This window comes from Carassius carassius, chromosome 19 (genome assembly GCF_963082965.1).
Source record: "Carassius carassius chromosome 19, fCarCar2.1, whole genome shotgun sequence".
Taxonomy (NCBI): domain Eukaryota; kingdom Metazoa; phylum Chordata; class Actinopteri; order Cypriniformes; family Cyprinidae; genus Carassius; species Carassius carassius.
Genome location: NC_081773.1, coordinates 23,743,554 through 23,755,833, shown reverse-complemented (window position 1 = coordinate 23,755,833; position 12,280 = coordinate 23,743,554). Strand labels below are relative to the sequence as shown.

At 36.3% G+C, this 12,280-nt stretch overlaps 1 protein-coding gene across 3 annotated transcripts in view; it reads right to left on the bottom strand.

Moving 5' to 3' along the window:
- Window positions 1–2,914: 2,914 nt before the first annotated feature.
- Window positions 2,915–12,280, bottom strand: part of cps1 (carbamoyl-phosphate synthase 1, mitochondrial) — a 38,479-nt gene continuing 29,113 nt past the window's right edge. For all 3 annotated transcript variants that reach the window (XM_059500416.1, XM_059500418.1, XM_059500417.1), the window contains exons 32-38: window positions 11,869–12,039; window positions 7,455–7,529; window positions 6,738–6,836; window positions 5,376–5,435; window positions 5,113–5,225; window positions 3,380–3,509; window positions 2,915–3,303 (exon numbers count right to left, since the gene is read on the bottom strand). In XM_059500416.1, coding sequence (XP_059356399.1) covers window positions 3,175–3,303; window positions 3,380–3,509; window positions 5,113–5,225; window positions 5,376–5,435; window positions 6,738–6,836; window positions 7,455–7,529; window positions 11,869–12,039 — 777 coding nt within the window. In that variant the 3' untranslated portion in view covers window positions 2,915–3,174. The remainder of the gene's footprint in view (window positions 3,304–3,379; window positions 3,510–5,112; window positions 5,226–5,375; window positions 5,436–6,737; window positions 6,837–7,454; window positions 7,530–11,868; window positions 12,040–12,280) is intronic.

Sequence of the window (12,280 nt, the reverse complement as noted above, 5' to 3'; positions counted from 1 at the left end):
TTAATGCCAGGAGTTTTCTCTAGGATGTATTGAAATTGGATAGGCCTATTAGGTGAGATAGTTGGAGTTGAACTTGTTTTCGAGGCTGTAAACTATTCCTCATGGGCTCTAATGACAAGATGCGTTGTCCCATCCTTTAGTATTAATGGATGTAGACAGGTCTGTGAAAAAGGATGCTATCTTTGCAGACCTGCCATCTGTAAAGAACTTAATCAGAGCCCCTGACTAAAACAAATTAACCTCCATTTACTTAAAGAACACTGCAAGACCCCTTCAAACTCTTTACAAGGTAAACAGAGCACTTTGCACTTTAGGCAAATTTGGATCATTTGATTCTTTGGAGAATTGACTTCAGTTGCTGTGTGGCTGCTCTGTTCTCTAACCCAGAGCACATAAGAAATTAGCCTGAGGCAGATCTTGAGCGAGTCTAAACCTGCTGCACTAATGATTGAACGGGAAATGCACTGTTCCCTCACTACATGTTCTGAACAAGTCAATCATACAGAGCCAACAAACCCTAGTTTTATAGCCTACATGAAACAAAGGTAACACTTTACAAGAAGCTTAAATTTGTTAACATTAGTAAATGTATTTGTTGATTTTAGATGCAGTCATCATTTACCCTCATGTTCCAAACCTCTATGACTTTCTATCTTCCATGGAACTATAAAGAAGATTTGGGTGAACTGTCCCTTTAATTTATAAATTAAATTATGGATTCGTCATACTGTCTATTGTTATATCATGTCATATTCCACTAACTAAAGTACAGAAACTGTCTATATACTGTATACACATAGGGGAAATAAATGAGAAAGCCACATCAGTAATTTTTCAACAAATCAGGGTGTTGTTAGATATAACGTGGTGGTAATGGCAATATGATAAAAGATAAATACAATATTCACATTAAAGAATTCGGAAGTAATATAGTTAATTACAATTAGTAATAAGTCTAATCATGGTGTTTAAAGAGTGCCAAACAACTTTTTCGGCTAATTTAATTTGAATAATCTCTGCTTTATTAAATACATTTCACTATGGTTAACTACCTTCCACATTGCAATTCTGCACATTTTCCCTCAAAATCAGAAGAAAAAATGGAATTTTAAAAAAAAGCGAGAGATTCCGCCTGGACCTGATAATGAACAAACACAAATAACACCTGTTGGCAGTGCTGCATGTTTAGACGGCACAACCTGCATTAGGCTGTTTGTTTCATCAATATATTCTACAACACAGAAAAATAACTCAAGGTTTTCATCCACTTGTCTTCCATTTGAGCAGATGTACAGCACAGAGCTGTTTTGATCCAACAGCTGCAAAACAGCACCAGGGTCAAAATGGGCACATTCAGCATAATGCCTTAACACGCCCTGCTGTAAATGAATGGCCATTAGCCAATACAAAATGGCTTAAATATGAATTCTATCACTGCCAGATGTGTGCCCCCTCATCTGGCTGACATAAGGTGCCATCTGCCCGCTGGTGTTTCAAATGCCTGTGTGCCAGTTCAGTGATTCCCGTTGATCTAATGAACCCAAAGATTATATCTGTAACTGCTTAAACAGAGACCCTTGAACCATAGGAACTTGCATATAAGGAATAATTCACCAAAAAGTTAAAAATACATCTTTATTCAATATCATGCTGTTAGGAATAGTTTTTTCTTCTTCTGTGAAACACAAAAGGTGAGACCTTGACATTTTTTTTTTTTATTTCGAGGTGAGCTGTCCTTTTATTGAATGTGTGAGGTGTGCTAAAATTCTAAAAATATATATTCCTCTGCTTTCTGTTTGTCTGCAGTACTATAAAAGGACTTCTCTTACTCTACTGCTTTTTTCCCCCATTTAGGTTTGGTTTCTCCCTTTCCGCAATCTCTTTTTGTCATGAGCTGAGACATGTAGCGTACTTAGCTCCCACACAAACACAGATGTGTTGGGATTTAATTGTGACATCAATATCTAGACCACTAATGTGCAACACTCTAGTGGGCTGTTTGGTCATAATATTAGCTTTTTCCAATTAGCGCAGAGTTTAAGTGATGTTTAAGTGATAAACATAATGTGTGTGCAGAGTAATGCTAATAGGTGGCCAAGTGCTTGATATTTCTATTACTAGCAGGCTAATAAAGCTGAATGAGGAATCTCCCAAGAAGCTTCAAATGTTTCGCTCATGAATGACAGTTCGAATAAATGGATAAACAACATTACACCAATTAAGAAGCTGTTATAAATGTACTACTTTAATCTGTCTAGTAATCTGTGACCAATATTTTCCATTTGTGATTTTCCAGCAAGATTAAACATTTTAAATTAAAGCACAAAATAAAAAGCTACGAAATGGTGCATAAATATTTTGGGACTTTTATTAGATACTCCATCTCACTAAACATGTTAATTATAAATGACCTGTTCTTGAAGATCTGCTCTAGCGTAAAATAACTTACTGTGATGTTTCTTAATATTAATTAAGGAAAGTCAAGACATATCCTCCAAGCTCACTCTGGTAAGAGGCATAAACATGGACACATTCATAGAAATCATTATCTTTTTGTGTGATCACACACATATCTGCTATTGTGTGCTGAGAGCAGCAGTTTCTCTCTCTTTGGTACATTGAACAGACAGTGCTGAGTGTTAAAAACAGCCATAAAGCTCATCACTGTCTCACAAACTCACATGCCATGTTCAGCCTAATACATTTTGGATAAAAGTAGTATTGTTATGGTTAATGATAGCTAGCTTGTCTTGGTCTCTTACTTTTTTTCAACCAAGAAATATAGACCGTGAATACTGACAGTTAAAAAACTGACACACATTTATAAATATCTGTAATTGTTTCGATAACTGTGGCAGGGCTCAACAATAAAGATAGATTGGTATTGTTTACAGTAGTTGATATAAATCTAAAAACACTGACTGCTAGCTTGAGCAATTACAGTGGCAGATTACAAAACTGCAGCATGTGCTTATATACAGAATGTTATTGTGTTTTGGTTATGGAAGCTAATATAGACCTAATCATTGTTATAGTTATCTTTCTTGGTGTGAATGAGGCTTTACTGTTGAGCCCTGTTTAGTTAGATATATGATTGTAAAACCGGTTTTAACTGTTCAGTTGGCCCACAATAGATAACTCCACATGGCTAATTTTTGAACTTAGTTCCCTGTTTTAGAGGTTACAAGTTGACCATGCAGCAGAGTTTTCTGACAGTCTGGGCTCACGTTGGCGGTAGTGGAACAGGCTGGTGGCATCTAAATCACTGGAATACCTGATGGCTTCTGCAAACAGCTTTACAACCTGCAGAAAAGGAAAACAGGCATTTAATACTAAAGAATAAAAATGAATTATGATACATTTAAAAGAGAAGGCTGACCTGGAAGTTTGTTATTAGTGGTACTCCGTAATCCACCGCCATTCTGCGGATCTGGAAGTTGTCCTTAAGAAACTTGGTGTTGTTATTAGGTAAGTTGACCACAAGGTCAATGTGTCCTTCACTGATAAGTCTATTTAGAAACCAGAAAATGGAGTAATCCATAAAAATGTTCGATAAAAAAGATACACTTAGGGTGTGTTCCCACTTGTCATGTTTGGTTTGATTAAAACAAACTCTGGTGTGATTGCTCTGTTAGTGCGGTTTGTTTAAATAAGTTTGATCGCTGTCATCCATACTCTGGTGCACACCAAACAAGCAGACCGAGACCGCAAAAAAAAAAGATGGTTCTCGGTTCCGCTTCCAAACGAACTCTGGAGCGGTTCGAATGATATATGAATGCAGCACAGACCAAATAGTTCTAAATGAAACCCCAAAACAGGAAGTAATGACAAAATGTGTCACTATGCAACATGATTTGAAGACGCAGTGTAACCAAAACAAAATAAGCGGAGGGTAAACGTGGAGCAACGATGAGGTAAAGTGCCTTTTTTAAGCTCCTTCTGAGTTTGCAGGTGGTGAAAATAAAATAATATGATTTACACGCAAGAATGAGCGCACTTAGTCCAGCAGGTGGCATTACGTGTGTTCGACTTAAAGTGGAGAGCAGACCGATGGGTTCATGGGTGCTTTGATATCATACCTCTTTAAGTCTAACACCCCTTTTGTTTGCGGTGTTCGGTGAATTCAGTCACGATACAGTTATATACGTTAATTAAGCCGACCAATCAGGTTGTGAACGTATCACTATGCCTTAAGGTTCTGTGTGTTTAGGTTCAATGTCAAAAATGCCAATGTGAACACTAAGCGGGCCAGGACCAAATTTATAATTTTCCTTTTTGGATTGGACCAAATTAACCTACATGTGTGAACACTCCCTTAGTCATTTTTTGGTGCCCATAAGGCAACCCTTTCAATACAAAAATTATTTTATAAGGTTACTACAACAAGTTGATTTCCATGTGGGTGCACATGATTTTAAACTTATTTCAAAAGTGCTATGCATTATTTAGGGTATACGCCTAAATACAAGTATCAACATTTTTTATCATCTACTCAAAAATTCAAATCAGAAACCAAACCTTAAACTGTGATCCCAAGTCTCAATAATGTATGTGAAGCTGTGTTAAAAGCACCCTCTGATTAGTTATAAATGTGATCTGCTTAAACTGTGATCCATCTTAAGTAAACATCTCTTATTACAACAAAACAGTGCAATAAGACTGCAACCTCTTGAGGGTAGATGGCAGACATACTTGAAGTATCTCAGCATGCAGTGTCTAGAATACACTTTCAGTGAAGGCATTTTGCTATGACAGAGCCTTGCACCAGAGCAGAATTCTAACATAAGTGACACAAAGACGCCTGAATGCCTCAAAGATGACTGGATCCTCTGCTGACAGACTTAACTTCTAGGGTCTCATGACAGCCGATCGGTGACTGTCAGAGTTAAATGTTTCCGTTAAACAAAGCCCACAATCAGGGCATGAAAGCAGTACTATGTAATACTAATAAAGTATGTGGTCCTATGCTGTTTATATACCACTTTTAATAAACATAAAAAAATATTTAACAAAATATTTAATTTGAATATTTTATAGCAATTGAGAGCATAATTAGGATTAATAAAAACCATAATAAAACTAAAATGAAAAAAAAAAAGTCAAAGTACTCACCTGCTTATGCTGGGTAAGGTTGTATTTTTGGTTTCATGGCTTGGCCAAGCAACAGGGATTGCTGGAACATCATTAGCATTGAGCCAAGCTGATGTACCCTCTGTGGCATAGAGCTAAAGATACAAATACAGAAGCAGTTTTTTTTTTTTTTCATCAAGATGTTATTCACCTACGAAAAAAATACTACAGAGTGTCTGCAGCTGTTTCATTGCTCCATGATTTAAATAAACTCAAACTCAATAAAGTGAATGGAAATAACTCACCTTAAACCCCTCCTCATGAAGCTGATGAGCAGTGGACATGAAGTTAGGCCTGAATGAATGCTGGAGACAAAAAAGTAAAATAACTACTGAGAAAGCAGAAAGAAAAAGATAACTGGACAAAAAAAAAAAAAAACTTCAAAGCCAAAAGGTGAGGCAGTCTGTGTGGATGGATGCAGAGCAAGGAGACTATTTCTAGAAGAAAAGTCTTCCCCTAAGCACTTCCAGATCAATAGTGCAGCTCTGTGTTCACGGAGACTTAACCACAGGCCGGTAATCAGGCTTTAAAAAGCATGTCAGATCTGCAGTCCCCAGGTACGGCCATCAGGCAGGTAGCATCTACAGAACTGGGGGTTTGTTTCGAATGGGAATTTCATGCTCTCATTCATACCTGAGACTCTATTAGAAAACAGTGCTGTCTGAGCATCGTCAATGACCCTGACAAGATATCTGATTTCCACGCTGAGAGTGGGCATGAATCGTAAACATCTGAGAGAGCACAGGAGGAAATGAAAGAGGGCATGCCAATGATGATATTACATCAAAACATAAAACAAAGCCTCTGAATTCCAGTGTTATAGTCAAGGCTTAAAATAATGTGTTGACATCACACATTTACACCAAAGGAAGATGCACATTGAAATAATTTTGCCCATAAAAAACATTTGAGGAAACAGATCAGAAAGTGCATTGTATTTTTAGCATTTAAGAATTTATTTTAAAAGCCTGTTTTATACATCGCGTGCCTGCATCACAAGGTTGTTGCATTTCACGGAGTAGCTTTTTCTAGTGAATGTGTGTCACGGTATTCACCCCTTCGGGATGGTTATACGTTTATGTGCAGATTAAGTGAGATTTACATGCAAAAACGCATATAAAAAATTATATTTGCAAGCTATGGTAGAGGGCAAGTTTTTTTAGGAAGAAACATAATAACTTTCAAGTTTGTTCAAAAGACTTAGAATACAGTGTACAAGTAATTTTTACCATTTTCATAATACTATTATGGACCTTTGTAATTTTTGTAGCTTGACAAACCTAGATGCCATTCACTTTCATTGTATAGAAAAGAGCAGTCAGACCTTAACAACGCAAGGGTGAGAAACTTACAGAAATTTTACATGTCAATTCTTAAGCTCATAAATGTTCCCTAAATATATTCAGGAATTGTTTTCCGACTTGAAAACCTCATATAATAGCCTTTTTCATTTTATGAGGAGATAATGACTTGCAAAAAACATCCTTCTCTGATCAAAACAAGCCAGAAATGTTCATGTTCTACTGAGTAAATATGAGAGGATGTGATGCAGACACTCCTTTGAGATTCAACCCTTAAGGAAAGGACAAAAAAAGTTTCTCCCTCACTTGAATCCCAATGAGAATCCCCTTCTGGGGAAGCTTGAATCCCGTAGAGAGCATGGCCTTCAGGAAGGCAGAGTAGATGTTTGGTCCAAAGCATGCCACCTGCAGAGAGGAAAGTGGAGAAAAAAACAAGAGCAAGAAAGAAATATCTTGATCTTTAAGATCATGAGCAAATCTGCAAATATTCATCACAGCACGCAGAAACTCCTGGATAAATTATTCATTTATCTCCATTAGAACAATATTCAAAGCCAAGGTGAAATAAATCAAACATATTAAAGATGTTGCTGAATGAAGGTAGACTGGTGTGATATTACAATTATGAAAAAAGGACAGAATGGGGCCATCATAAAATCTGGGGTGGAGATATTGTACTTCCTGTTCTAATGCTGGAAATCTGTGCGGCACGATAAAAACGCTCCTCCTGCTTCACTGTCCTCCAGGCTAGTTTCTATGGTTTTCTTGTTGCCAGGGAGAGCAGGTAAACCGGCCCGTGTGGAAACATAAAAATACTCTTTTTTGGACAGAAAAACTAGAATTATGTGTCCATAGAATTGAGCCACTGAACTAATTAGGCTACAACTGGTAAACAATATGTAAATATTGATCCCTGAGGGTAGGACTGCTCCCCAGCAACCTGAGATGAAAACACAAGCTGTGGACACTTCAGATTTTATGGCAGATGTAATGGTAATCAATGTGCCTGAAGCAGCTCCATACCTCTCCGGTGGAGGCCATCTCACAACGTAGGACAGGGTCAGCTTCTCTCAAGCGAGGCCAGGAAAACATAGGAGCCTAGCAAAGAGTAGAAACATTCAATTTCAAATAGAGGACTTTCAATATGTTGTTTTGTTTTGTGTTGTTTAGTTTTTTTACTGGCTGAATCATATACATTACCATTCAAAAGTTTCTAAATGTTTTTGAAAAAAGTCTCTCATAAGGGCTGCATTTATGTAATAAAATACAGGATTACTGTGAAATATCATGACAGTTTAAAACAACTTATCTATCCATAAAATAAGATTAAAATAACCTTTTAAATGTAACTGTAACATTATAAATGCCTGATTTATTTATAATAATAATAATAATAATCTTACCTACCCCAAACTCTTTATATTTATATATACACACAAATAATAACAAAATTATGAATTATGTTAACAAATAAAATGTACAACAACTGATTACTGCTGTAATATCTAAGTATTTAAAATGTTTTTGCTACACATGTACAACTGCAAAAGAAACAATTATATATTTTAGGAGATGCAGGCTTCCATTTATTTAGAAAAGCCATCTGATTTACTTCCTGTTTACTTCCTGACACTTATCTGTGAAGCATTCCTGAACAGTGCTTATCACGCTTCCTGGGAACAAGAAAGCGAGAAAAAATATACAAGCATAATGAAAGTCTAATGTTACAATTTTGAATATAGGGTTAATGGTTTTAAGAGCATTTGACATGTTAGGTTGGTTCTCCCTAATCAAATGATATTATACTAGAACTTCTCAAATGAAAGTGTATGAGAAAATGGTAAACCTGCTACACCACTGCCACCCACAGGCCAAAACATTAGCAGACCTGAATCATCCACACCGGGGACATTAAAAACATCAGTTTGTGGAAGAGACACAACAAACTTGAAGGACATAATGAAGTGACTTAAACTGAGGAAAACAACCTAACGTTCTGAATAAGCCGAACACATTTTAAAGAAAAAAAAAAGATGCTGGGTGAATTTGGATAATGGGTGCTACTGAGTGTCATCTTACAGAACATGGTGAGACTGTTAAAGTGAAATGTTTTGGAGCGGTTTGACTTCTATTCACGCAGTTCTAGAGTGATGAGGCAAGCAGATTGCCCTGTGAGAAGTGACGTCCTTATCTCTCCAATTAAAAGCAGACAGCTCCCATTACCTGCACAGGGGACGCAGATTAACACGCTACCCCAGCCTCCACTGCAGAGCGCCACCAGAAGGAACTCATCCTTGAAGCCATCTAATCAGCCCTGGATAGGCCAGCCTCACTTACGCATGTAAATGCGAGAGAAGGCAGCACCGGCGGGAATAAACAAAAGCAGCTTTGATTCGTGCTGGTGTGGAAGCACTGTTGGCTGTTAATGTGGCAGGAATCCCAGTGGGCACCTCCACCAAGCTAAACTGTGGAGGTGAAGGACACTACTACTACTTCTACTACTACTATTATTCAAAACCGGGCACCGTTCCAGAGTCAGTTCATCGTCATAGCAGATACATTATTTACTACTAAACCCCCTGAGGATTCACACTACCCTGCGAGGGAAACCAGGCCTTCCTTGTACCAATGGTTCGCTGCATACATTACAAGAGGAAAATTGCAAATATTGTAACCAACAATCACATTGTATAATGCCAACAGACAGATGTAGAAAAATCAATGAACAAATTTGTATTGGATCTTAAGATGGAGATCTGGATTATCTTCATGGACACAGTGAGGCACAGATTCCCGAAAAAGGATAACAAGCACTTTCATGCAACACAAAGGAGTGTGTCCATGCTCTCTGAAAAACTCTTACATGCTGACTTTCATCCAACAGCAGTCTGTGTAGCTGAGGAAGATGGTACAGACTTCACATTTGGGACTTGTTAGGCAGGAAAAGCACTGTTTCTGAGACACTACCCAGCTTGACACAAACAGAGGAAATATGAAACAGGATAATGTACCAATGTGGACACTGTCATATTTATTTATATTATATCCTGAATCGGACTGCTCTGACAGAATTTAACTCCATGCTCAATTAATTTAAAGTCCCTTTATCCTTACCACTGATGTTTCACTCTCAATATGCCATAAAATAAAAAAGGGAAAATATCATAAATATTACGTATACATTATTGTTTAAATGTTTCGGGTCTGTAACATTTGAACAAAGTCTCTTATGCTCACCAAGCCGGCATTAAGTTGACAAATACAGTAAAAACTGAAAAATATATTCTTACATATTACTGCAGTTTAATATAACCGTTTATATTTCAATGTATTTTAAAATGTAATTTATTTCTGTTATGGCAAACTTGAACTTTCTGTAGCCATCTTTAGTCAAATGATCCTTCAAAAATCTTTGTAATATGCTGATTTGGTGCTCAAGGCTTTGTCCACACTAACACATTTTTGTTTGAAAACGTGTCTTTTTCTCTCTCCGTTTTGGCCATCCGTCCACACTGAGATGGCGTTTTGGTCAAGGAAAATTTACCTTTTTAAAAATGTTCTACAAAGTGGATACATTTGAAAATGCCATTTTCATGTTGTAGTGTAGTCTGGGAAACTGAGGCTTTTGAAAACGATAACACATTTAATCATGTGAGACATATAGTGTCAATAAATATCTATGTTTATACCGTTATTGTGCCATTTATGTGCTATTCACTTTCACACTATTGCTACAGATGTGTTTCTATGTACACTCTTCATATCACAGTCCTGCAAAGATGGCAAAATGTGAGGGCAGTTGCCTTTTAGATCAGACATACAATCGTGAGTGATTGTGATCTGGACGCTTCAGTGTATGCTGAGTTTTGTTTTTTTTCTAAATAAAATGATCCTGTCAGAAGAATTGCAGGAAAATGTCTGTTCCATCTGTATCATCTCAATGAGCTTTTTGAGGCTTTACTCATGCACAGTAAAGTGAATTTTACATTTTCTGATGTTTCAGTGTGGATGAGAAACTTTTGGAAAATGCTTGAAAACGCTAGTGTGGACGGAGGGGGTTTTAAAATGAAAATGCCATTTTTAAATGTATCTTTTAATGTAGACGTAGCATAAGAAACATTTATTATTATTATTATTATTATCAATGTTGAAAACAGTTGTGCTGCTTAATATTTTTGTGGAAACGAATACTCTTTTTTCCTTATTCTTTGAATAGATATTTCAAAAGAACAGCATTTTATATGAAATATTGAACTACCATTATTAACATTCTTTGCTGTGACTTGATTAATGATGACAATGAATAATGTGAATGCTGAATAAAAGAAAAATATGCACTTGCAATATAATATAATATTAGATTAGATTATATATCTATTCCCTTTTTTCACTTTTTATATTATACATTTCCATTTGCACTTTCAGGAGAAGAAACAAATGACTTGTGAGATTTCATTCATGCCATCTTTTTCTTATGGGAAACTGAAGAAAAAGATCACCAGAGATGCATTTGAAAAAGAGAGAGAGAATGAAGCTTTAATCTGGCAAGAGAGTGTAAATCCCTTATACGTCTCTCTCCAACAGATACATCCAGTTAGCTGTTTAAAATTCCTCTCAGCACTAAATGAGGTATTTAAAACTTTGAGATTGGCAGGAGACGGGGATTATTCCCTTGTGATTGGCTCCTCTTTGCGGCTATTGCACTGAGACTCCTCGATCATTTCACAGGAAATGACTTTGGGAGAATAGAGACACCACTCAGGCGGCAAGTGTCTTAGATTCACGTAACTACTTTGACTCCTGAACCTGTGATACAAACCAGCACTAACACTTTACTCATTTAATTGTACAATCAGTCACATTTAAAGCTGATTAACTGGCTTGTTCAGCAAGTAGTAAGTAGTTACCTGAAAAGTAAAAAACAAATAAACCTCTAAACATTATGTGGTATGTAATATTATGCTAGAAATGTGCATTAAGGTTTTTTTTTTTTTTGTGATATCCAACAATTCATCATATAAAAAAATAGTTTTTTTTGTGTGCAGTGTGTGTACTATGTAAATTATGTAGGATCACGTGACACTGAATACTGGAATAATGGCTGCTGAAAATTCCACTTTGTCATCACAGGAATAAATTGCACTTTAAAATACATTAAAATAGAAAATAGTAATTTAAAGTTTTAATACTATTCCACAGTATTACTGTTTTACTTTATTTGATTAAATAAATGCAACCTAGTTTATAGATAAAATCTTTTAAAAATATGTTTTAAATACATTTATTTTATTTGCCCATGTTTCATTTGTAATTTTCTGTCTATATACAAATTATAGATTTAATACATTGATAATATAAACTACAATAAAAAGCATGTGTGCTAACTGCTAGTTCATAGCTCTAACACACATTTACTTTACTTAACACACATACTTACCTTAATGCCAACAAAGTCGACTGGAATGATTGGGTTTTCTAGGGAGGGCAGACGAGACTCATCCAGTGGTTCACCCACCATGACCCTGGTAGCCACATCGATGAGGTCCACACCAATAGTTTTAGAGACGAAAGGGAAAGATCGAGATGCACGCAGGTTACACTCGATCACCTGAGACAGAAACACATGGTCCTCTTGAGTAACCAGCAGACATATTCCACAAATTACAATTATAAAGCGGAATAAAACCTCAACAGCAAAGCATGATTTATCTTGTCCTTACTTTGACCCAGTGTTTTCAGTAGAAAGCATAAATTACAGAGTAAATAAGAGAAAAAAAATGGAAAGTAGTACTAATAATAATTCTGGATCAAAAATGTTTCTAAATGTAGTCGGTTCACCGCCATTGAAA